Source organism: Scyliorhinus canicula, chromosome 3 (genome assembly GCF_902713615.1).
Source record: "Scyliorhinus canicula chromosome 3, sScyCan1.1, whole genome shotgun sequence".
Lineage (NCBI taxonomy): Eukaryota > Metazoa > Chordata > Chondrichthyes > Carcharhiniformes > Scyliorhinidae > Scyliorhinus > Scyliorhinus canicula.
The window spans coordinates 11799945-11825266 of NC_052148.1; the positions used below are offsets into that span (position 1 = coordinate 11799945).

The 25322-nt window shown below is 50.0% G+C and overlaps 1 protein-coding gene across 1 annotated transcript in view; it reads left to right on the top strand.

Moving 5' to 3' along the window:
- Window positions 1-277: 277 nt before the first annotated feature.
- Window positions 278-25322, top strand: part of dysf (dysferlin, limb girdle muscular dystrophy 2B (autosomal recessive)) — a 450750-nt gene continuing 425705 nt past the window's right edge. The window contains exon 1 of the mRNA XM_038793128.1: window positions 278-525. Coding sequence (XP_038649056.1) covers window positions 438-525 — 88 coding nt within the window. The 5' untranslated portion in view covers window positions 278-437. The remainder of the gene's footprint in view (window positions 526-25322) is intronic.

Sequence of the window (25322 nt, forward strand, 5' to 3'; positions counted from 1 at the left end):
TCATTCGCAGAGCTAGCACAGACACGATGGGCCGAATGGCCTCTTCCAGCACCGTGTGAAGAGCCAGAGACAGCCGCAGTGTCGGATCAATGGAAGTGGGGAGAGTCAGTGCGGCTCCCTCTGATCTCCCTCACATGGGCTGGACCTGTAACCAGCAAGTCACTGACTGCATTGGCGTAAGCGATCGAGGAGGAGAGCGAGGGGCAGGGACTGAGGCTGCCCAGTCAGTGGGGTGTAGACAGACAGAGACAGACAGAGAGAGGAATCAGAGAGCAGACAGAAGGAGCACAACACAGCAAGAGGGAGGGAGGGAGATTGGGGAGTGAAAGAGGAGAGGGGGAGAAAGACAGAGAGAGAAAGGAAGAAGCAGTGAAAAGCAATCTTGTGCACTCCCAGCTCGCTCCATCCTGGCTTTGGGAAGCCTCTCGGGAGAAGAGATGCTGCGGGTCTTCGTGCTCCGGGCGGAGAAACTGCAGATTATAGAGGATGACATCAGCGACGCTTACTGCACGGTGACCTTGCAAGGTAAGGAGCTGGGGAACGACTGACACTGAAAGGTAACCTGCTTCAGCCCAGCCCTGTCCAGCCTTGCACACACACAGAGCTTTGGGGTCAGTGGGTTAACTGCAGTAACTAAGAAGTTGTCCACTCACCATTCCTGATGTTAAATATAGACTGCATTCCGTTACAGGGCCAGCATTAAATATAATGCTGCTTTAAAATTATCTCAACCGTGGTCTGGAGTTTCAGGTTGGTAACTTTTAAAGGGAAGGACACAATTTATACCTTTTCCTATCAGCTCTGGTGAATTTCTCTGTCAGTAACTCAATATCCATGCTTCTGCCTGGAGTGTTCATTATCAAATCTTTTGAATTCTCTGTCTTTATATGGATGTGTTTTTATGTTGTGTGCCTCTCTCTCCGTATATCTCTATCATTTTGCCTGTTATCTACCTCTGTATGAAAGTATGTAACTCTATCTCTCTAAGTTGATTTGATTTGATTCATTGTCACATGTATCAAAGTACAGTGAAAAGTATTTAATAATAATGGCTTATTGTCACGAGTAGGCTTCAATGAAGTTACTGTGAAAAGCCCCCAGTCGCCACATTCCGGCGCCTGTCCGGGGAGGCTGGTACGGGAATTGAACCCGCGCTGCTGGCCTTGTTCTGCATGACAAGCCAGCTGTTTAGCTCCCTGTGCTAAACCAGCCCCCTGCGGCCGAGACCAAGGGAACGTACACAGTACGTACATAGTAGACACAAGAATAATCGACAGGGAACATTGACAAATGGTACATCAACAAACAGCGATTGGTTATAGTGCGGAACAAGGGGCCAAACAAAGCAAATACATGAGCAAGAGCAGCATAGGGCGTCATGAATGATGTCTTACAGGGAACAGATCAGTCCGAGGGGGAGTCGTTGAGGAGTCTAGTAGCTGTGGGGAAGAAGCTGTTCCTATGTCTGGATGTGCGGGTCTTCAGACTTCTGTACCTTCTACCTGATGGAAGGGTCTGGAAGAGGGCAATGCCTGGGTGGGAGGGGTCTCTGATAATGCTGTCTGCCTTCCTGAGGCAGCGGGAGGTGTAGACAGAATCAATGTGGGGGTGGCCAAGCTTGTGTGATGCGTTGGGCTGAGTTCACCACACTCTGCAGTTTCTTGCGATCTTGGGCCGAGCAGTTGCCATACCAGGCTGTGATGCAGCTGGATAGGATGCTCTCTATCGCACATCTGTAGATGTTGGTGAGAGTCGATGCAGACATGCCAAATTTCTTTAGCTTCCCTAGGAAGCAGAGACGTTGTTTGACTGTTGCATCAATGTGAGTGGACCAGGACAGACTGTTGGTGACCCCCAGGAACTTAATATATGTACATATATTTCTTGTAAGTACATCTCTTTCTGCAGACAGGGTTTTAACTCTTGTCGCACTGGAACAACCCTTACCCAAGTCGCCACTGACATTCTATATCAGACAATCCCTGCCCATCCTGTCTGCAGCTTGTGACATGGCTTTTAAAATGTTTTTCCCAATTAAGAGGCAATTTAGCGTGGCCAATCCACCTACCCTGCACATATCATATATAATTTACAGTGCAGAAGAAGGCCATCTGGCCCATCGAGTTTGCACCGGCCCTTGGAATGAGCACCACATTTAAGCCCACGCAACCCTATCCCCGTAACACAACCTAACCTTTTTTGATCACTAAGGGAAATTTATCATGACCAATCCACCCAACCTGCACATCTTTGGACTGAGGGAGGAAACCGGAGCACCCGGAGGAAACCCATGGGGAGAACGTGCAGACTCCGCACAGACATTGACCCAAGCCGGGAATCGAACCTGGGACCCTGGAGCTGTGAAGCAACTGTGCTAACCACTGTGCTACCATGCTGCCTTGGGTAATGGGGTAATGGGTTGTGGGGGTGACACGCACACAGATAATGTGAAAATGCCACACTGACAGTGACCTGGGGCCAGCATTGAAGCCGGTCCTTGGTGCCGTGAGTCAGCATTGCTAACCACTGTGCCACCGTGCCACCCTGGCCTGTGACATGGCTGTCCACAGTCTTCCTCCAATGCCTCTCCTCCACGGTCCAGCTTGGGGGCCTCTGCACTCAGGCTTAGCTGCAGGCCTGGCCAGGGAATAGCCTGCATTGCTGCCTCCTCCCACTCCAGCATATCTACTTCTGGGGCGGGATTCTCCCCTACCCGGCGGGGCTGGGGGTCCCGGCGGGATGGAGTGGCGTGAACCACTCCAGCGTCGGGCCGTCCCAAAGGTGCGAAATCCTCTGCATCTTTAGGGGCCAAGCTCTCACCTTTAAGGGCCAAGCCCTCACCTATAGGGGCCAAGCCCTCACCTATAGGGGCCAAGCCCTCACCTATAGGGGCTAGGCCCGCGCCGGAGTGGTTGGCGCGCCGCTAGCTGGCGGGAAAGGCCTTTGGCGCCATGCCAGCCGGGGCCGAAGGGACTCCGCCAGCCTGCGCAAGTCCACGCATGCGCGGGAGCGTCAGCAGCTGCTGACGTCATCTCCGCGCATGTGCAGGGGCGGGGTCACCTCCGCGTCGGCCATCGCGGAGGCTGACACGGCCAACGCAGAGGGGAAAGAGTGCCCCCACGGCACAGGCCCGCCCGCGGATCGGTGGGCCCCGATCGCGGGCCAGGCCACCGTGGGGGCACCCCCCCGGGGCCAGATCGCCCCCCCCCCCCCCCCCCCAGGACCCCGGAGCCCGCCCGCGCCGCCAGTCCCGCCGGTAAGGGAGGTGGTTTAATTCACGCCGGCGGGACTGGCATTACAGCAGCGAGACTTCAGCCCATCGCGGGCCGGAGAATCACCGACCGGCGCGGCACGTTTCCCACCCCCGCCGAATATCCGGTGCCGGAGAATCCGGCGGCCGGCGGGAATGGGATTCACGCCGCCCCCTGGCGATTCTCCGGCCCGCCGGGGGTGGGGGGGGGGGGGGGGGGTCGGAGAATCCCGCCCCTGGTGTCCCTAATGGCCATCTCCTATCTCTCACCCACATGCTGCCCCTGGGTAACGTATTGTATAGCCGCAGCATGAGGTCCCTCATGTACATTTATGGCATCCAGCACAGCTTCACCATCACCTCTCTCCATCTCTGAATTGTCAGACTGCTTCCCCACCATCGGATAAGCAGTCACACCCTCCAAATAAGTACTAGAAAGACTGAATTCATCCAACATTCAATCCCTATCGCAGTCTCTGCTCCTCAGACACTGACTCCATCCATCTCAGGATCACATAATTGTTACAGTGCAGAAGGAGGCCATTCGGCCCATCGTGTCTGCACCAGCTCTCCAAATGAGCATCATGCCTTAGTGCCATTCCCCTGTCGTTTCCCTGTACTCCTGCACATTGTTTCTAGTCAAGTAATCATCTGAAGCCCTGTTGAACGGCTCGATTGAACCTGCCTCCACAACACTCCCAGGCAGAGCATTCCAGACCTGATCCTTCCCCTGTGTGAGAATGTTTGTTCTCAAATCACATTTTGCTTCTTTTGCAAATCACTTTAAATCTGTGCCCTCTCGTTCTTGATCCTTTTACGAGCGAGCACAGTTTCTCCCTGTCTACTCTGTCCAGCCCCCCATGATTTTGAACCTGTGGTCGTGATAAACATTGGTACAAACCACATAGGTTAGAAAAAGGAAGGAGATCCCAGAAGCAGAATACAGGGAGTTAGGAGGTCAGTTGAAAAGTAGAACCTCAAAGGTAGTGATCTCAGGCAGAGCCATGTGCTAGTCAGAGTGGAAATAGCAGGATGTGTGGGATGAATGCATGGCTGAAGAGATGGTGTGAGGGGGAGGGTTTCAGATTTCTGGGTCATTGGGTGGGTTCTGGGGAAGGTGGGACCAGTATAAACTGGCCGGGTTACAGTGGGGCAGGACCGGGATGATGTCCGGGAGGAGTGTAGTGTGGTGAATGTAATATAGATGTATATATGTTAATTCACACTGTCTTTGTAAGCGCAGTAGCGCTATCCTACCACTAGGGGGAGTAGCGCTGGCAGCACTCAGGAACTTGTACTGGGCTCCACCCTTGGCTCCGCCCACGACTCCTCCCCCTAGTGCAGCTGTATAAATACCCTTGTCCAGAGTCAGCCTGAGTTCACTACGAGTTCATCGACAGGTAACAGGCTGGCTCTGAAGTAAGTCGATTAAAGCCTAGATTCACATCGGAAACACGTGTCTGGTGAATTGATGGTTCCATCATGTAGCTAGAGTGGTTGCGGAGGGTTTAAATTAAAATGGCAGGGGGATGGGGACCTACGCAAGGAGTCAGAGGAGGGGGGAAACATGAACAAGAACAGACGACAGAAAGGGGAATAAGAAAAGTGATAGACAGAAATGTCAAGGGCCAGAATCAAACCGGGTCACAGTGAAAAATAATGGAAATGGGACAAGGAATGTTAAAAAGACAAGCCTCATGGCTTTGTATCTTAATCAGCAATAAAGTGGATGCATTAATTATGCAAACAAATGTAAATGGGCATGGTGTAGTCGGAATTACGGAGACATGGCTACAGGGTGACTAGCGATGGTAATTGAACAGCTAAGGGTAATAATAATAATCACTTATTGTCACAAGTAGGCTTCAATGAAGTTAGTGTGAAAAGCCCCTAGTCGCCACATTCTGGCGCCTGTTCGGGGAGGATGGTACGGGAATTGCCTTGTTCTGCATTACAAGCCAACTGTTTAGCCCACTGTGCTAAACCATCCCCTTGAGTATTTCGGGAGGACAGACAAAAAGGAAAAGGCGGGGGGGATTGCATTGTTGGTTGAAGGGGAAATTAACGCGATAGCGAGGAATGATAGTGGACGGGATTCTCTGTCGGCTGATACAGGAACAGGGAAATGCGATTGGGCGGAGAATGGTTTTAACGCCAAAATCGTGGCGGGTGCTGGTTTCATACCAAATCGCAATTCTCCGGTGCCTCGACAGTGGTGTCAGTGCGTTCCAAAACGCACGTACAGTAAACGTCCTTGGCATATCATTAACGGGCCTGACCCCGGTATTCTCCAGGGCCTCCGCGATGCTCCGCCTCCATTGGGGCGAATTCCCAATGCCGAGGTTAATTGGTGCTTTTAAAAATCACAAAATAGGCACCGTGACTGCTGAGGGAGAGAGAGGGGGTATGGAAAGTGTCCAATGTCACCATAGTTTGCACAGTCATGCCGCTGGCCGGGGGGGGGGGGGGGCTTGTTCCAGGGTCGGGGCGGGGGGGAGGGAGCAGCGGGGGTTGGCCAGGTGGTGGGCTCTGGGGTTGGGGTGGACGGGCATGGAGCCCCATTTCCGCGGCCTGCAAAGCAGCCATGCAGCAGCGCAAGCCACCGACTGTCCGCTGTAGACTTAGGGCCATAGGTCCTAGGTGCCCTCTGGGCCCAGCCAACCCATTAGCTGTATTATCCATTGCCATCTACTTGGCTGGGATGGTGTGCGGGGATTGTAATGTGTATATGCGGCTGTAGCTTGTCAGCCTCCTGAGTGACAATCACCGACCCGGCGAATCCTGCATCGTTTCTCATTGGAATCGATTGTGTTCCACTTGCTGCCCGTGCTAGTCCTTCCATACTCGCATAATCGGTCCAGATGTGGCGCCAATTTTGCTGTTGTGAAAGTCCACGAATCCTGCCCTGGCGTTAACACTGAGACTCGGGGCCGGAAAATCCCACCGATTAGCATCAACGATGAGGAATGTGTGTGGGTCGAGCTGAGAAACACCGAGGCGCAAAAAACATTTGTGCGGTTTGTATATCGATCCACAAACCGTAGCGGCGATGTTGGGAATGGCATTAAACAGAAATTAGAGATGCTTGCAATAATGGAATATCTGCCATTCTGGGTGACTTTATTCTGAATATTGATTGGGCAAATTAACTTAGTAACAACACTGCAGTGAAGGAATTTCTGGAGCGTAGATAGGATGGCTTCTGGATCAGTACATTGAGGAACCAAATAGAGAACAGGACATCCTAGATTGGGTATTGTGTCATGAGAAAGGAATAATTGGCAATCTAGAGACCCCTTGGAGATAAGAAACCATGATATAAAAGAATTCATCACCAAGATGGAGAGTGACATAGTTGGTTCTGAGGCTAGAGTTTTGAACTGAAATAAAGGAAACCACAATGTATGAGGTGCGAGTTGACAATGATGGATTGGGAAATGTCATTTAAAGGGATAATGATGGAGAGGCAATGGCAAACATTTAAAGACATGTGTGACCTGCAACAATTGTTCATTCCTGTCTGGAGCAAAAACAAAATGGGAAAGGTGGCCAAACTATGACTTACAAGGGAAATTAGAGATGGTATTTGATTCATGGGAGCAATTTAGATTTCAGCAAAGGAGGACAATGGGGTTCATTAAGAAGGGGATAAATAGAGTACGGGAGTAAGCTTGCAGGGAACATAAAAACTGACTGTAAAACCTTCTATAGGTATGTGAAGAGAATAAGATGGGCGAAGACAAATGTAGGTCCCTTACCATCAGAAACATGGGAACAAAGAAATGGTTGACCAACTAAACATATACTTGGGTTCTATCTTCACAAACGAGGACACAAATAACATTGCAGAAATGTTGGGAACACAGGGTTCAGTGAGAGGGAGGAACTGAAGGAGATTAATAATAGTAGGGAAATGGTGTTGGAAAATGACACAACATTTGGTATTGACTATTTTCTGTGGTAGTGAATTCCACAGATTCACCACTCTCTGGCCTAAAGGTTTACCCTTTATCCTCAATCCAGGACCCCTAAATCTGGACTCCCCCACCATCGGGAACATTCTTTCTGAATCCACCCTGTCTAATCCTGTTAGAATTTCATAGGTTTCTATGAGATCCCCTCTCATTCTTCTGAACGCCGATGAATATAATCCTAACCAATTTGTATCCAAGGATTGGAAGAGGTTACTGAGCCCTCATCACAATGAATGGTGGAGCAGGCTTGAAGGGTTGAATGGCCTCTTCCTGCTCCTATTTTCTCTTTCTCTATTTCAATGTCTGTATAAAACCTCCTCTCAGTCCTTTTCTCTCCAAGAATATTCCCAACCTCCCCAATCTATCCTCACAGCTAAAGTTTCTCACCATAATGGTGCAAACCTCTCCTGCACTCTCTCCAATTCTTTTCTTGAAATAATAGATAGATAGATAGAGAAATACAGCACAGAACAGGCCCTTTGGCCCACGATGTTGCGCCGAACTTTTGTCCTAGGTTAATCATAGAATTTTGGACAATTTTTCATGGCCAATCCACCCAACCTGCACATCTTTGGACTGCGGGAGGAAACCGGAGCACCCGGAGGAAACCCACGCAGTCACGAGGAGGATGTGCAGACTCCACACAGACAGCGACCCAAGTCGAAATCGAACTTGGGACCCTGGAGCTGTGAAGCAATTGTGGTATCCACAATGCTACCGTGCTGCCCTTAAGAAGTTAACCTACACTCCATTATTCTACCCTAATCCAAGTACCTATCCAATAGCCGCTTGAAGGTCCCTAACTTTTCCGACTCAACTACTTCCACAGGCAATGCATTCCATGCCCCCACTACTCTCTGGGTAAAGAACCTACTTCTGACATCCCCTCTATATCTTCCACCATTTATCTTAAATTTATGTCCCCTTGTAATGGTTTGTTCCACCCGGGGAAAAAGTCTCTGACTGTCTACTCTATCTATTCCCCTGATCATCTTATAAACCTCTATCAAGTCGCCCCTCATCCTTCTCCGTTCTAATGAGAAAAGGCCTAGCACCCTCAACCTTTCCTCGTATGACCTACTCTCCATTCCAGGCAACATCCTGGTAAATCTCCTTTGCATCTTTTCCAAAGCTTCCACATCCTTCCTAAAATGAGGTGACCAGAACTGCACACAGTACTCCAAATGTGGCCTGACCAAGGTTTTGTACAGCTGCATCATCACCTCACGGCTCTTAACTTCAGTCCCTCTGCTAATGAACGCTAGCACACCATAGGCCTTCTTCACAGCTCTATCCACTTGAGTGGCAACTTTCAAAGATCTATGAACATAGACCCCAAGATCTCTCTGCTCCTCCACATTGCCAAGAACCCTACCGTTAACCCTGTATTCCGCATTCATATTTGTCCTTCCAAAATGGAACATTCAGACATGTACCTTATTTAAACTTCCACTGAGCAATTATCTGAGTTTGATGCGAGTCCATTGGCAGACTTGGTGTCATTTTTGAGCCCGAGTTCAGCTTTCAATCGCACATTCTCTCCATTGCCAAATTGACCTCTGTAACTTTGGCCTCCGAACCTTTGAATCATGGGTATTTACATCACAGGAGGATGCCATTCAGTCCATCTGGTCCTGTCAGCCAACAACTGCCAATCAGCCTACTCACAATTTACACGTTTTGATCCATAGCTCTGGAGGTTACAGCACCTCAGGCACATATCCAAACACATTGTTGAACAAAATGAGGGTTTCAGTCTCTACCACCCTTTCAGGCAGTGAGTTTCAGGTCGCCAACACCCTCTGGATGGAAACATTTCCCCTCTTTGGGGGCAACACGGTAGCATGGTGGTTAGCATAAATGCTTCACAGCTCCAGGGTCCCAGGTTCGATTCCCGGCTGGGTCATTGTCTGTGCGGCGTCTGCACGTCCTCCCCGTGTGTGCGTGGGTTTCCTCCGGGTGCTCCGGTTTCCTCCCACAGTCCAAAGATGTGTGGGTTAGGTGGATTGGCCATGCTAAATTGCCCGCAGTGCCCTAAAAAGTAAAGGTTGGGGGGGGGGGGAGGGGGGGTTGTTGGGTTACGGGTATAGGGTGGATACGTGGGTTTGAGTAGGGTGATCATGGCTCGGCACAACATTGAGGGCCGAAGGGCCTGTTCTGTGCTGTACTGTTCTATGTTCTATGTTCTTATGTTACTTGGCACTTGTCAGTCCAGCCTGGATATTGTCCAGGCCTTGCTACGTTTGGGCATGGACTGCTTCATTACCTGAGGAGTTGCCACTCCTTCCATCACTTTGCTGATGATGGAGAGTAGACTGATAGGGCGGTCATTGGCTGGGTTGGAATTGTCCTATTTCTTGTGAACAGGACACATCTGGGCAATTTCCACATTGCTGGGTAGATGTGGTAGTGGAACAGCTTGGCTAGGGGTGAGGCAAGTTCTGGAGCACAAGTCTTCAAAATTATTGCCGGAATATTATCAGGACCCACAGCCCTCGTAGTATCCAGTGCCTTCAGCCGTTTCCTTACATCACGTGGAGTGAATCGTATTGGCTGAAGACTGACATCTGTGATGCTGGGGACCTCCGGGGGAGACCGCAGAGTTGCACAGTGGTTAACACGGTTGCTTCACAGCGCCAGGGTCCCAGGTTCGATTTCCTGCTTGGGTCACTGCCTCTGTAGAGTCTGCACGTTCTCCCCGTGTCTGCGTGGGTTCCCTCCGGGCGCTCCGGTTTCCTCCCACAAGCCCCGAAAGATGTGCTGTTAGGTGATTTAGACATTCTGAATTCTCCCTCTGTGACCCGAACAGGCGCCGGAATGTGGCAACTAGGGGCTTTTCACAATAACTTCATTGCAGTGTTAATGTAAGCCTACTTGTGACAATAATATGGATTATTATTAAATGGATCGTCCACTCGACAGTTTTGACTCAAGGTTATTGCGAATGCTGCACATATGGGCTGGAGTCTTCCATCATTGAGAATGGGGATATATATTATTAAGTTCCCTGTACTTTTGCTCTTTCCGTCCAACATTCTCCCCACCAATGCCACCGACCCCCACCCCGCCCACTGCCCCCTCACCCTCAACTCTTTTCCAATAGCTGAGTGACTCAGAGTGCCACGGGCTTCATTCTGTCTGTACTCCTCAGAGGAACAGTGGGCGGGATTCTCTGATCCTGAGGCTAAGTGTTGACGCCGACGTAAATGGCATCGCGTTTCACGACGAGTCAACAGGCCCCCAGGAGCAGCGATTCCGAGCCCCTCAGTAGGCCAGCACGGCACTGGGGCGACCCACGCCGCTCCAGCTGCCGATCCCCGGCGTCAGATGGGTGGCGTGGGCCTACGCATGCGTGCTGCGAGCGGCGCAATTGCGCGCATGCTCGGTGGCTTCCTTCTCCGCGCTGCCCCGACGCAACATGGCGTAGGGCTTCAGGGGCCGGCGCGGAGCAAAAGAGGCTCCCAGCCCGAGAGGCCGGCCCGCCGATCGGTTGGCCCTGATCGCGGCCCAGGCCACAGCGGAGGCCCCCCCGGGTGTCGGACCCCCCTCCTCCCACACCAGGCCGCCCCCGGAAGGATGAACGCCGAGGTCCCACCGGGGAAGACACGTGGACGGCGGTGGCGAGAGTCGGAATTTTTTTTGCTGCCACTTGGCCCATCCCGGGTGGAGAATCGCCGGGGGAGGGGGGGGTGCATAGAGCGGCCCCCGACCGGCGCCGTGCTGACCACACCGGCGGCAATGCTGCCGATTCTCCGCTCTCCTGAGAATCGGCAGACCGGCTTGGCCCGACGATTCTCCGGCCCAGCGTGGGCTGAGAGAAACCCGCCCTGTCACTTTCGCCAGTATTCTGAATTGAATATCGGTTTGGAGAACAAGATTCACTGATGGGAAAGCTGCCCCACCCGCCTGACCATTGCCTCAGCTCATCCGTTCCTGAAACCCTCGTCCAGCACCATGTCTTTGTTACCTCCAGGCTTGACTGCTCCTGATAGCTCATGGCCGGTCTCTCGTCTCCCACTTTATCCGATATCCTGATTCGCACAGATCCTGACAAACCCTCACCCTTTGTGCTTGTTGACGTGCACTGACTCCTGGCCCTGCAGCATCTCAGGGTAGGATGTTCCCCCCTGCAGGGAGGCTCCAGAACGAGGGGACATAGCCTCAGGTTAAGGGAGTGGTGAATCTTTGGAATTCTCTACCCAAGAGGCCCAAGGAAGCTCAATCATTGATCGTGCTCACAACAGATTTCCAGATATTAATGATATCCAGGGATATGGGGATGGTGGGAAAAATGACAGAAGAGGTAGACGATCAGCCACAGTCTGTTGAATGGCGCAGGCTCGACGGGCTGAATGCCCCCCCCCCCCCCCCCCCCCCCCCCCCCCCCCGCTCGTATTTCCTTTGTTCCTGTGCTTTACAATTCTCATCCTTGATTTCAAATTTCACCCACGCCATATCCACCCTATCCCTGCCCTTCCCTGGAGTCCTACAACACTCTGAGGTATCCACACTCCGATCCTGGCCTCTTGACCATCCCACACTTCCCGTTTTAACTGCTCCACTGAAGGCCTTCGTAAACCTGATCCCAAATCCAAATCGCTGCTTCCTTTGTCTCAACTCACAGCAGGTCCCGTTGTCCTCTCATCGCTGTGCTGACCGATCCACACTGGCTCCAGTCAAGCGGCATCCTGATTTCAAAATTCTCATCCTTGCTTCAAATCCCTCCACGGCCTCACCCTCCCTTGTCCCTGCAAACTCCCCCAGCCCTACAACCCTCCGGAATATCTGCTGCCATCGAATTCTGGCCTTCTGTGGGGTTCCCAGTCATAATCGCTGCACCATTGCTGGCCATTGTCTTCAGCCCTCCAAACTCTGGATTCCCTCCCTACACACTCTCTCTCTCCTTCTCCTTTAAGCGTTTCTTATAATCACCTCTTTGACCAAGATTTTGATCATTTGACTGAATATCTTTATGTGGCTTGTCATCTTTATTTTAAAATGCTCCTGTGAAGTCCCTTGGGGTGTTTTATTACATTGATCCTCCTGCTCCTATCTTCTATGTATCTGATGGAACCATCAATTCAGCGAACACGTGTAGTTGGATCTGAACAGAGGCTTTAATACACTTACAATAGAGCCAGCCTATTCGTCGTTGAACTTCGGGTGAACTGGCAGGCTGGCTCTAAGGCACAGATCTTTATACATTGGTCCCAGGGGGAGGAGTCCTGGGCGGAGCCAAGGGAGGAGCCCAGTACAAACTCTCGCGTACTCCCAGAGCGCCTCCCCCTGGTGGTCGGATAGTGCAACTGCACTTACAATGGGTAGATAACGAACACATGGAGTGATATTGGCAACTATATATAGTGTGAATCACATTCACCACAGTATCTATATGTATCTATGTGAGGGGCAAAGAGAGTGTGTCAGAGGGGTGGGGAGGAAAAGAAAGTGGGTGATTGGGGTGGGGAAAGAGAGAGTGTGCGCAAAGGGTTGTGAGGAAGGATGTGCTGGCCTTGGAAAGGGTCCCGAGAAGAATGATCTCTGGAATGAAGAGCTTGCCGTATGAGGAACGGTTGAGGACTCTGGGTCTGTACTCTGGAGTTTGGAAGGATGAGCGGGGATCTTATTGAAACTAACAGGATACTGCGAGGCCTGGATAGAGTGGACGTGGAGAGGGTGTTTCCACTTGTAGGAAAAACTAGAACCAGAGGGCACAATCTCAGGCTGAAATGAAATGAAAATCGCTTATTGTCACGAGTAGGCTTCAAATTAAGTTACTGTGAAAAGCCCCTCGTCGCCGCATTCTGGCACCTGTCTGGGGAGGCTGGTACGGGAATTGAACCAGCGTTACTGGCCTGCCTTGGTCTGCTTTCAAAGCAAGCGATTTAGCCCTGGGTCCTTTAAAACAGAGATGAGGAGGAATTTCTTTAGCCAGAGGGTAGTGAATCTGTGGAATTGTTTGCCGCAGAAGGCTGTGGAGACCAATTCACTGTGTCTTTCACATCTATCTCTCTCCCTTTCTGTGTGTAATTATCTCTCTCTCTGCTTTGGTGTGTCTCTCTCCCTTTCTGTATCTGATTGAGTTTCTCGCCCTCTATGTCTGCAGGAATGTTTCTCTCTTTGTAATTATTTCTCTCTCACTCTGTGTTTGTAATTATCTGTCTCTCTCCCTCTCTCTGTAGATGTGAGCTAACTTGTGTATCAGTCTCTCTCTCTCTTTACAGTGTGCGGAATAGTCCCGTTTGAGGGGGTAGTGTAGTTAATCTTGACATTAGACAGCAGCTGTCCTGAACTGTTCATACCACGTGACCAGAGTCTTTGATGTCTTTGCACTCTCTCTCTGTAACATTAACTCTGGTGCTGACAGTCAGCAATTCCCATTCACAGTCCATTTGAAACTGCAGATGCAAAGGCAACAGCTTCATCGTGTTAAATATAAAGACTGCAGCTGGTCGATATTTTCATGTTTGAAAGTGTAAGCGTATTTCGGGGTGTCACAAACTCTGAAGTTTTCCACCCGGCTGGTTTAGCACACTGGGCTAAATAGCTGGCTTTGAAAGCAGACCAAGGCAGGCCAGCAGCGTGGCTTCAATTCCCGTACCAGCTTCCCCCAACAGGCGCCGGAATGTGGTGACTAGGGGCTTTTCACAGTAACTTCATTTGAAGCCTACTTGTGACAATAAGCGATTTTCATTTCACTGTTGAATTCTTTGTTCGGCTTGGATGAAGAGGCGGGCCGTGTGGGAATGTGTCTCAAACAAACTGGCTTTCAATACTGAGTGTGGTACAACCTCTGGGGAGTGCAGTCGAAATCAAACACATGGCAGCGTGAGGCAAGTGATTGCACAGAGAGGCAAAGCAAAGTGCAGACGTGCAGTTGCAATGGGGAGTTAGTTTGTTTGGGATGGACAGTGACCACCATCGAGAGTCACCGTGGTGTGTTTTCTCAATGGTGTAAGGTTTAGGGCATCTCTGACAGAGAACATAGAACATACAGTGCAGGAGGAGGCCATTCAGCCCATCGAGTCTGCACCGACCCATTTAAACCCTCACTTCCACCCTATCCCCGTAACCCAATAACCCCTCCTAAACCTTTTGGACATTAGGGGCAATTCAGCATGGCCAATCCACCTAACCTGCACGTCTTTGGACTGTGGGAGGAAACCGGAGCACCCGGAGGAAACCCACGCAGATGCGGGAGAACGTGCAGACTCTGCACAGACAGTGACCCAAGTCGGGAATCGAACCTGGGACCCTGAGCTAGACATCATGATCCATGTTGGGGCTGATGAGGGGGAGGCAGTGGCGTAGTTGCATTGTCACTGGACTAGTAATCTAGCAACCCAGGTTAATGCTCTGGAGTCCCTGGTTCGAATCCCACCATGGGATTGAATTTAATAAAAATCTGGAATTAAAAGTCTAATAAGACATAGGAGCAGAATTAAGTCACTTGGCCCATCGTATCTGCTCCACCATTCAGTCATGGCTGATATTTTCTCCTGCCTTCTTCCCATAACCCCAGATCCCCTTATTCATCAAGAACCTATCTATCTCTGTCTCAAAGACACTCAGTGATTTGTCCTCCACAGCCTTCTGCGGTAAAGAGTTCCACAGATTCACCACCCTATGACTAAAGAAATTCCTCCTCATCTCTGTTTTAAAGGTCTTACAACACCAGGTTAAAGTCCAACAGGTTTGTTTCGAAGGTGAATGAATAAGGAGCAGTGCTCCAAAAGCTAGAGATTCGAAACAAACCTGTTGGACTTTAACCTGGTGTTGTAAGACTTCTTACTGTGCTCACCCCAGTCCAACGCCGGCATCTCCTCATCTTTGTTTTAAAGGATCGTCCCTTCATCTGAGATTGTGTCCTCTGCTTCTAGTTTCTAATGATGACCATGAAACAAATACGATTGTCGTAAAAACCCATCTGGTTCACTCATGTCCTTTAGGGAAGGAAATCTGCCGTTCTTACCTGGTCTGGCCTACATGTGACTCTAGACCCACAGGAATGTGGTTGACCCTCAACTGCCTTCTGAAATGGCAAGTCACTCACAGTTCAAGGGCAATTAGGGGGATTGGCAACATATGCTGTTCCAGCCAGCGATGCCCAAATCCTAGGAAATAATTTTAAGAAAGGAAAATGGGGTCAGGTCTTGCATAGAACATATAACATAGAGCATTACAGCGCAGTACAGGCCATTCGGCCCTCGATGTTTTGCCGAACTGTGAAACCCCTCTAAAGCCCATCTACATATTCCCTTATCGTCCATATGCCTATCCAATGATCATTTGAATGCGTTTAGTGTTGGCGAGTCCACTACTGTTGCAGGCAGGGCATTCCACGCCCTTACTACTCTCTGAGTAAAGAACCTACCTCTGACATCTGTCCTGTATCTATCTCCCCTCAATTTAAAGCTATGTCCCCTCGTGCTGGACATCACCATCCGAGGAAAAAGGCTCTCAATGTCCACCTTATCTAATCCTCTGATCATCTTGTATGCCTCAATTAAGTCACCTCTTAACCTTCTTCTCTAACGAAAACAGCCTCAAGTCCTTCAGCCTTTCCTCGTAAGATCTTCCCTCCATACCAGGCAACATCCTTGTAAATCTCCTCTGTACCCTTTCCAATGCTTCCATATCCTTCCTATAATGCGGCGACCAGAACAGCACGCAATACTCCAAATGCGGCCGCACCAGAGTTTTGTACGACTGCAACATGACCTCATGGCTCCGAAACTCAATTCCTCTACCAATAAAAGCTAACACACGGTATACCTTCTTAACAACCCTCTCAACCTGGGTGGCAACTTTCAGGATTTTCAGGAGCTAGGGAGAAAGTTGAAGGCCAGGACCTCAAAGGTAGCAATCTCAGGATTACTCCCAACACCACATGCATCTGGACAGATATATGAACGGGTGGGGAACAGAGGGAAGTAGACCTTGGAAAATAGGCAACAGGTTTAGATAAAGGATCTGGATCGGCTCAGGCTGGGAGGGCCGAAGGGCCTGTTCCTGTGCTGTAATTTCCTTTGTTCTTTGTTCTTTGTAAGGCAGGAAAGCCTGTGCAGGAGAGAAGGCTTCAGATTCCTGGAGTTTGTGCAAGATTACACCGGAACAGGGTTAGGATGAACGTCCTTACCGGGAGGTAAACTCGTGCTGCACCAGTAAGAGGTGGCAGAGAGGAGGAACATGTTGCATAATCGATTGGGACAGACAATTAGCACTGGCATAAAGAGTGGTCCAGAATGGGCAGAGATTAGACAAGGAAGTGGGAGATAACACTATTAACTACAAAATGTTACAGAGCAATAAGACTTTGAGGCATTGATCAGAAACAATTACTAGAAAGATGTTCTTGTCGGTGGCTTAAGGAGAACATAGAACACACAGTGCAGAAGGAGGCCATTCGGCCCATCGATTCACCACCGACCCATTTAAGTCCTCACTTCCACCCTATCCCCGTAACCCAATAACCCCCCCTAACCTTTTTGGTCACTAAGGGCAATTTATCATGGCCAATCCACCTAACCTGCACATCTTTGGACTGTGGGAGGAAACCGGAGCACCCGGAGGAAACCCACGCAGACATTGGGAGAACGTGCAGACTCCACACAGACAGTGATCCAGCGGGGAATCGAACCTGGGACCCTGGCGCTGAGAAGCCACAGTGCTATCCACTTGTGCTACCGTGCTGCACAAGGAAGGCAGTTGTTACTTTGCTGGTGTAATTTGTGGACTGCCCTAGTGGAAAGATCAAGGAGCAATTTTACAGAAAGAAGTTCTGAGTAATGAGGATGTGGGTCTTGGATTACCCAACACACACCAGGATAAAATGAAAAGGGATTTCCTAAAATGTGCGCAAGAACTTACTTTCCTGATCAGTCTGTGTTCCACTCGAACAAGGAAAGGGTCTAGTTCCAGGGAAAGAAAAGGGGCAAGTGGAGCATGTTTCAACGGGAGAGCATTGAGAAACAGAGAGAAATAGTGATCACAACGTCGTCAGGTTTATAGTAGTTTAGAGTAGTTACGGAAAAAGACAAGGTATAATCGACCGTAAAAACACTCAACTGGAGGAGAGCTAACTTCAGTGAATTGGAAAAGAGTATGGTCCAGATGGATTGGAAACAAAGATTGGCAACTAAAATAGTTAATGGGCAATGAGAGGCTTTCAAAGGAGAAATAGCTTGGGTGTAGACCAGACACTTTTCTATGAAAGGGAAAGAAAGGCAACCAAAGCCGTGAATTGATGACAGAAGATGAGATTATAATGACATTGCGAAAGCTGTCATGGCAATGTCATTTTAAGAAATGTTTGTCTGCTCAAGTGTCTGCAGTGATGTCAGAGTGTGGGTGGAGCTGAGCTCTGGCTTTGCTTTTTAGTTTCTCTTTGAGGAAAAGCTTGGTTGTGTCTGTGTTTTTTGGTTATATTTTAGCGTTGGAGCAGCAGCCAGCCAAAGAAGGTGTAATTTTGATCTCTCTGCAATCTGAAAAATGAAAATGAAAATCGCTTATTGTCACGAGTAGGCTTCAATGAAGTTACTGTGAAAAGCCCCTAGTCGCCACATTCCGGCGCCTGTCCGGGGAGGCTGGTACGGGAATCGGACCGTGCTGCTGGCCTGCTTGGTCTGCTTTAAAAGCCAGCGATTTAGCTCAGTGAGCAATCTAAAGACGATCTCAAGATCATTTGGTGAATTCCGAGTGATAACTGCTCTCAGTAGAGAATTTAAACCTGATGTGCTTCTGTTGAAAGGGTTTTTGTCTCATGGATGTTAAAAGGAAAGTTTAAGGATTACTTAGCGTGTTGTATTCTTTGGGGGAGTGCTGTATTCGTATTTGAATTGATGGTTGCTAAGATGTTCACTATGTTTTAAAAAGGTTAACTTGAGTTCATAGAATAAACATTATTTTGCTTTAAAAATTACTTTTCCATTTCTGCTGTACCACACCTGTAGAGTGGGCCGTGTGCTCCCCATACCACAATCTAGCAAAATTTGTGCGCCAGGTGAACTCCATGATACACTTTGGAGTTCTCTAAACCCTGGTCCATAACAAAGCTGATAAATATTATGATAAACGTGATCTCTACAGCACAGGAGAAAATCAAAGTGAATAGAGGAAGTATAAAGGAAAACTAGAGAAGAAAACTAGAAAGGATTCTTGATTAACATGGGGGGGGGGGATGAAAGGTTATTGGGGTTAGGTGGATGTTACAATCATACCAGCCATGATTGTATTGCATAGCGGAACAGGATCAGGCCTACTCCTAATTCCCATGTCTGTACGAACAAGGTTCACTCCAGCTTGGGAGGACATGAGTTAATAAATGATTCAAAGCATGAGAATGTAATCAACCATGAGGAAGATTATAACTGATTGAGGGGGACATAGACAGACTGGTGAAATCAGCAGTCACATGGCCAATTAAGATAAGTGCAGACGAGTATGAAGTAATACAATATTGAAGAAGAAATGGCTTGGGATAAACAAATTGGTACGATGTTTCTAAAAAGGGGTTGCTGAACAGGGTAGCCTGGGGATTTGCTTATACAAATCTCTGAAACTGTCTTGTCAAATTGATTAAACTGTTTCAAAAAATTCCTGACTTTACAATTAACAGCACGGAGTAAAACAAAAAAGGAAGCTAGACAAAACTTTAAAAATCCCTCGTTAAACTTCATCGACTGTATTGTGTACTATTCCAGCCACCACATTTTAGATATACCATCAATGCCCTGCAGCATAATGATGTGGAGCAATGGGAAGAGTGTGGGGTGGTGGGATTAGTTTGGGATTGATACAGGGATATGGGAAGAGTGTGGGGTGGTGGGATTAGTTTGGGATTGATACAGGGATATGGGAAGAGTGTGGGGTGGTGGGATTAGTTTGGGATTGATAAAGGGCTTTGGGGAGAGAGAGAGGGGCAGTGGGATTAGTTTGCGATTGATACAGGGATATGGGGAGAGAGTGGGACAGTGGGATTAGTGTGGGGTTGATACAGGGCTATGGGGAGAGAGTGGGGCAGTGGGATTAGTTTGCGATTGATACAGGGATATGGGGAGAGAGTGGGGCAGTGGGATTAGTTTGCGATTGATACAGGGATATGGGGAGAGAGTGGGGCAGTGGGATTAGTTTGGGGTTGATACAGGGCTATGGGGAGAGAGTGGGGGCAGTGGGATTAGTTTGGGATTGATACAGGGATATGGGGAGAGAGTGGGGCAGTGGGATTAGTTTGGGATTGATACAGGGCTATGGAGAGAGAGCGGCAGTGGGATTAGTTTGCGATTGATACAGGGATATGGGGAGAGAGTGGGGCAGTGGGTTCAGTTTGGGGTTGATACAGGGCTATGGGGAGAGAGTGGGACAGTGGGATCAATTTGGGATTGATACAGGGATATGGGGAGAGAGTGGGGTAGTGGGATTAGTTTGGGATTGATACAGGGATATGGGGAGAGAGTGGGGCAGTGGGATTAGTTTGGGATTGATACAGGGCTATGGAGAGAGAGGGGCAGTGGGATTAGTTTGCGATTGATACAGGGATATGGGGAGAGAGTGGGGCAGTGGGTTTAGTTTGGGGTTGATACAGGGCTATGGGGAGAGAGTGGGACAGTGGGATCAATTTGGGATTGATACAGGGATATGGGGAGAGAGTGGGGCAGTGGGATCAATTTGGGATTGATGCAGGGCTATGGGGAGAGAGTGGGGCAGTGGGATTAGTTTGGGATTGATTCAGGGCTATGGGGAAGGAGTGGGGCAGTGGGATTAGTTTGGGATTGATTCAGGGCTATTTGGAGCGAGCGGGGCAGTGGGATTAGTTTGGGATTGATTCAAGGCTATGGGGAGAGAGTGGGACAGTGGGATTAGTTTGCGATTGATACAGGGATATGGGGAGAGAGTGGGCAGTGGGATCAATTTGGGATTGATACAGGGCTATGGGGAGAGAGCGGGGCAGTGGGATTAGTTTGGGATTGATACAGGGCTATGGGGAGAGAGCGGAGCAGTGGGGTGAATTTGGGATTGATACAGGGCTATGGGGACAGAATGGGGCAGTGCGATTAGTTTGGGATTGATACAGGACTATGGGGAGAGAGTGGGACAGTGGGATTAGTTTGGGACTGATACAGGGATATGGGGAGAGAGTGGGGCAGTGGGATTAGTTTGGGATTGATTCAGAGCTCTGGGGAAGGAGTGGGGCAGTGGGATTAGTTTGGGATTGATTCAGGGCTATGTGGAGAGAGCGGGGCAGTGGGATTAGTTTGGGATTGATACAGGGCTATGGGGAGAGAGTGGGGCAGTGGGATTAGTTTGGGATTGATACAGGGCTATGGGGAGAGAGTGGGGCAGTGGGATTAGTTTGGGATTGATACAGGGCTATGGGGAGAGAGTGGGACAGTGGGGTCAATTTGGGATTGATACAAATATTTTGGAAGAGGGCCAGGAAGAATAATTATTTCTGATTACTCTTTGGATTCCGGTGTTGCAGTGGTTAGTGCTGCTGCCTCACAGTGCCAAGGACTTGGGTTCGATCCCGGCCCCGTGTGACTCTCCGTGTGGAGTTTGCAGACTCTCCCCGTGTCTGTGTGAGTTTCACCCCCAAAAGCCAAAGATGTGCAGGGTAGGGATTGGTCACGCTCAATTGCCCTTTAATTGGAAAAGCTAAACAAAGGAGCCACATAAGGACACTTTTTCAGAATGTGGCGACTAGGTAACTTCATTGCAGTGTTGATGTAAGCCTACTTATGACACTAATAAAAATTATTATTATCATGATTGTTATTAACGCATAACATGCAGCAGCCAACATCCGAATATCCAGGGGATGGGACACAGCTCCGGGGACGTATCCACAGCTGGAGGGTGGGTGGGTGCCACGAGGAGGGGAGGTGCCTTGGAGAGATGGGCCAAGGATTCAGAGTTCGGACCGCATTGCGTAAGAAAGTGACAGAGGAGTCACTGGTTGTGCTCAAGGGTGTTTGATGTGTATTACTAGTCCCCACTCTCTCGATGGTGCCGCTCCCCACACCCCAACCCCCATTTCCCCACCTCCCCACCTCCTTCCTACCACCCCCCCCCACATTCCCTCCTCCCTCTCCAGATACCCTCAGTGATTCTCAACGCGTTTGGCACCCCTAGCACTACCACTCCGTCCAAATGTATCCCCAGGATGCACAACAGAGGTGGAGGCAGAAAGCTGCTTAATGAAATGAAATGAAATGAAAATCGCTTATTGTCACAAGTAGGCTTCAAATGAAGCTACTGTGAAAAGCCCCTAGTCGCCACATTCCGGCGCCAGTTCGGGGAGGCTGGTACGAGAGTTGAACCCACGCTGCTGGCCTGCCTTGGTCTGCTTTAAAAGCCAGCTCTTTAGCTCTGTGCTAAACCAGCCCCTTACCTCGTCCCATGGCCTTCGAATACCCGATGGGTAGTCTTCTGGGCATTCTGAGTCAGTGACACATGCACAGCCGTGCCGCCCAGTCCCGTGTGAGGGGTGACGAGGGGTGGAACTTGGGGGAGGAGCTGGTGCCCACCGTCACTGCCCTATGGGACGGGTCTGGGTTGGCACTCAGTGTCCCCTCTTCCCGATCGGTGCCCACAGGGCCCTGGGGTTCACCTTGGGATGGAGGGGCAGCTGGTTTAAGCCCCGGCTGCCTCTGCGTCGTCTGGCTCTGCCAGCCCTGGCGGCTCCCCGATGTCGGCGCTCTCGGCGATGCTCCTCATTGACTGGGACATGCTCTGCAGCGGCTCGGCAATGCCCACCTGCGACTGGGCCAAGCTCCACAGAGCTTCAGGCATGCTCATCTGGGCAGCACAGTGGCACAGTGGTTAGCATTGCTGCCTACGGCGCTGAGGACCCGGGTTCGAATCCCGGCCCTGGGTCACTGTCCGTGTGGAGTTTGCACGTTCTCCCCGTGTCTGCGTGGGTTTCACCCCCACAACCCAAAGATGTGCAGGGTAGGTAGATTGGCCACTCTAAATTGCCCCTTAATTGGAATAAATAATTGGGTACTCTAAATTTAAAAAAAAATATTTTTTTTTAAAAGGCATGCTCATCTGAGAGCGGGGCATGTCCCGCAGAACCTCATCAAGGTCGGCCTGGTACTGGGTCACATCCCCCAGCGAGTCGGACATTCTGCCGAGACCCTGAGCCATGGCCGTCACCGACTGCGCGACGCCTTGGTCACCTTCACTAACGCTGCCAACGTCGTGCGCCAGGCTTTCCACTGCGGCCGTCACCCCAGCAGTGTTAACCTCGGTGCCAGCCATTGCCGGCAACATCTCCTGCGCCCGTAGCCTCTGGCGGCTATGGATCTGCTGGAGTGACACTGAGATCTCCCTCTGAACCTCCCAGCCTCCATCAGCTCCGGGTAACTCTGTTCCAGAGGCTCAGCATCAGACTATCTGGGTCCTGGGATCCAGCAGCCCTCTGACTGCTGTCTCGCCTGGGGGTCTCCTACCTCCACCTGGGGGTTCCTGCCTCCACTTGACGTGCATCATCTGGTGCTCACCAGATTGTACCCCAGAAGCCTGACCACTAACACTTGCCACCAAGGTGAGTGTAGCTGAGCAGGTGGAGGGTGGGGATGACACCTGTGCCATGACCACAGTGACATCATCGAGCTCTCCTCCTAGCTATTGCCCTCGGGGTCAGGAGAGGGGGCCGTCCGGGATGGGCTGGAGGAGCTGTGGGAGAATGGACATGTGGTCAGTGGGCGGTATGGGTCAGTCAGTAAGGTAATAACAACGCACGAGGAAAGATTTCTTTCCACATTGCGGGTGGGATTGTCCGGTCCTTCCTGCTGGCAAGAACATTCCGGACCCACCAAAGTCGGCCCAAGGCGGTGGATGCAAAAGCCCGTAGACTTGGGGCATCTTCCAATCCCACATCAGCTGCAGGAAAACCCCCTGAGGGCCGGCGGGCTTGGAAAATTCCAGCCTGCGTTGTTGGGATCTTCCTGAAAAAGGTGGGAGAAGCAGATTCAAGAGGAGATTTTATAACGAGACTTCGATAAATAGTTAGGGCGAGTGGGGGGGGAGGAATATTTGCAGGTCGTTGGAGAAAGGCAGTTTCAGAAAGCCAAGAGTTCAAACACAGTTCTGTCTCGTCATGATCTTATACAAAAGCTGTAATTACGAAACCATCTATAACAGTTAATGACAGGCTGAATCTTCCTTGTTTATTTTCCTTAAATGATTTGTTGTCGGTCCGTCTGTTTGTTGCTATTGTCGGAACATAGCAACAAGAAGAGGCCATTCAACCTCGCTGGCCTATTAGCAATTCAATGAGATCACAACTGATTTCATATTAACTCCATCTACAAGCCTTTGTTCTGTAACCCAAACTCGCCTTGCCGAATATAAATCTCTCAATCTCAATTTTGATATTGTGAATTGACTCTCAGCCTCAACAGTTTTTCGGGGGTGGGTGGGGGGTGGGTGGCGAGAGGGCTTCAGTAACCCTTGTGTGAGGAGGTCATTCCTGACATGACCCCTGAAGGAACCCAGCTCAAATGATAACGTTCTGCCCCCTCGTTCTGGGTTCCCATCCTCCACCAGAGAAACAGTTCCCCTCTATCTTCCCTATTGACTTCTTTAACATCTCAAATATCTTAATTAGATCACCAGTTAATCTTTTACGTTCAAGAGAATGCAAGCCCGCTTTATGCAATCTGTGAGTTTAATTTAACCCTTTGGGTTCTGGTGCTATTTTGAGGAATGTTAAGGCTGTGCAGATTTGAGCAATTCGACATTTGAAAGGGTCTTTTGTACCAGTGTTAAATTATCTAGGAGAATCACAAGCACTATGGGGCGGGATTCTTCGATTTTGAGACGAATTGCTGACGCTGTCGTGAAAACTGTGGTCTTTTACACCAGGGAAACTGGCGTCAAAAGGCCACAGATTCACCGTCTCACAGGGGGCCAGCAGGGAGCGGGCATAGAGCTCAGAGCTCCTCCAGGCCGATACGGCCCCCGGCACTTCCGATTCAGACGCTGTGCATGCGCACCACGACGGCCTGCAGCGGCCATGCCGTGCTCCATGGCGGACCTGGACCGCCAAAGTCGTGCCGCCCTCTGTAGCCACCTAAGATGGACACTGGGCTACAAAAATGGAGAACTGCTAAGGCTGCAGGGAGAAAACAGTCTTAGCAAGGACAAGCAGTTTGCAGAAGGCTAATTAGCATTCTGCACGTACAGAAACCAGTTTATGGCCAGGTGCAGGATCTCAGCTAAAGGTGTAAATGGCAACAACGATTTGCATAGTAATGAGGTGATCTAGATCCAGGCCCACACAATAGAAACATTTGAGTTTGAATGGATACTTTGAGTGGACGCCCAGACGAAACGGCACCATAAGTATCCATCACAAAGAACCATAGAGACCGCCCCACCCATCGAGAAGCGACCCTCAGATTGGGGGGTTTGGAAAATATCGATTGGGAGAAGGCCCAATCGATACCTAGCAGGTGAAAGAGCCCGCCCCAAGGGGCACGGACCTCTAGGACCTATAAAAAGAAGGTCAAGCACATGATTCGGTCTGTTGCTTCCAGACTCCGGCCTAGGCTGTTGCATCCTGACTCCGACCCCAGCCTCCAGATCCTGTCTTTCATCACCGGCCGTTGAGCATCAGCCATCGTTCAGTAAGTGCCAAAACAACGCTCGCTACGTGACCCAGGCATTGCTTATACTCTAGCCGACTATTAGTGAACAGAAGGTGCAGTCCAGAAAGGAACAAAGGCCTTGTCCCCTGACCTTGCTGGTTCCTACTTAGATAAGTATTTAGTCGTTTAATAGTAGAAATAAGTATTAGTCTTTAGCGTATGCATGTGTATTTATTATATTGGTTATAATAAATATCAATCGTTTGAACTTACTAATCGGTGTACAGATTTATTACTTTGAACCTGACCTTGATATACTTGTGAGGTGTCTAAATACGGCACCTGGCGACTCCGAGCAGAATTACATACACAGAGCTGTAGTAGTGTTAAGCACACGGCCTTTAAACGGAGGCGTGTTAATACACTCCAATAAAACACGTAATACACTCAAGTAAAACGTGCAACACCTCCGACCGCTCGAGCGCCCCGGACCACCGCTCGCGG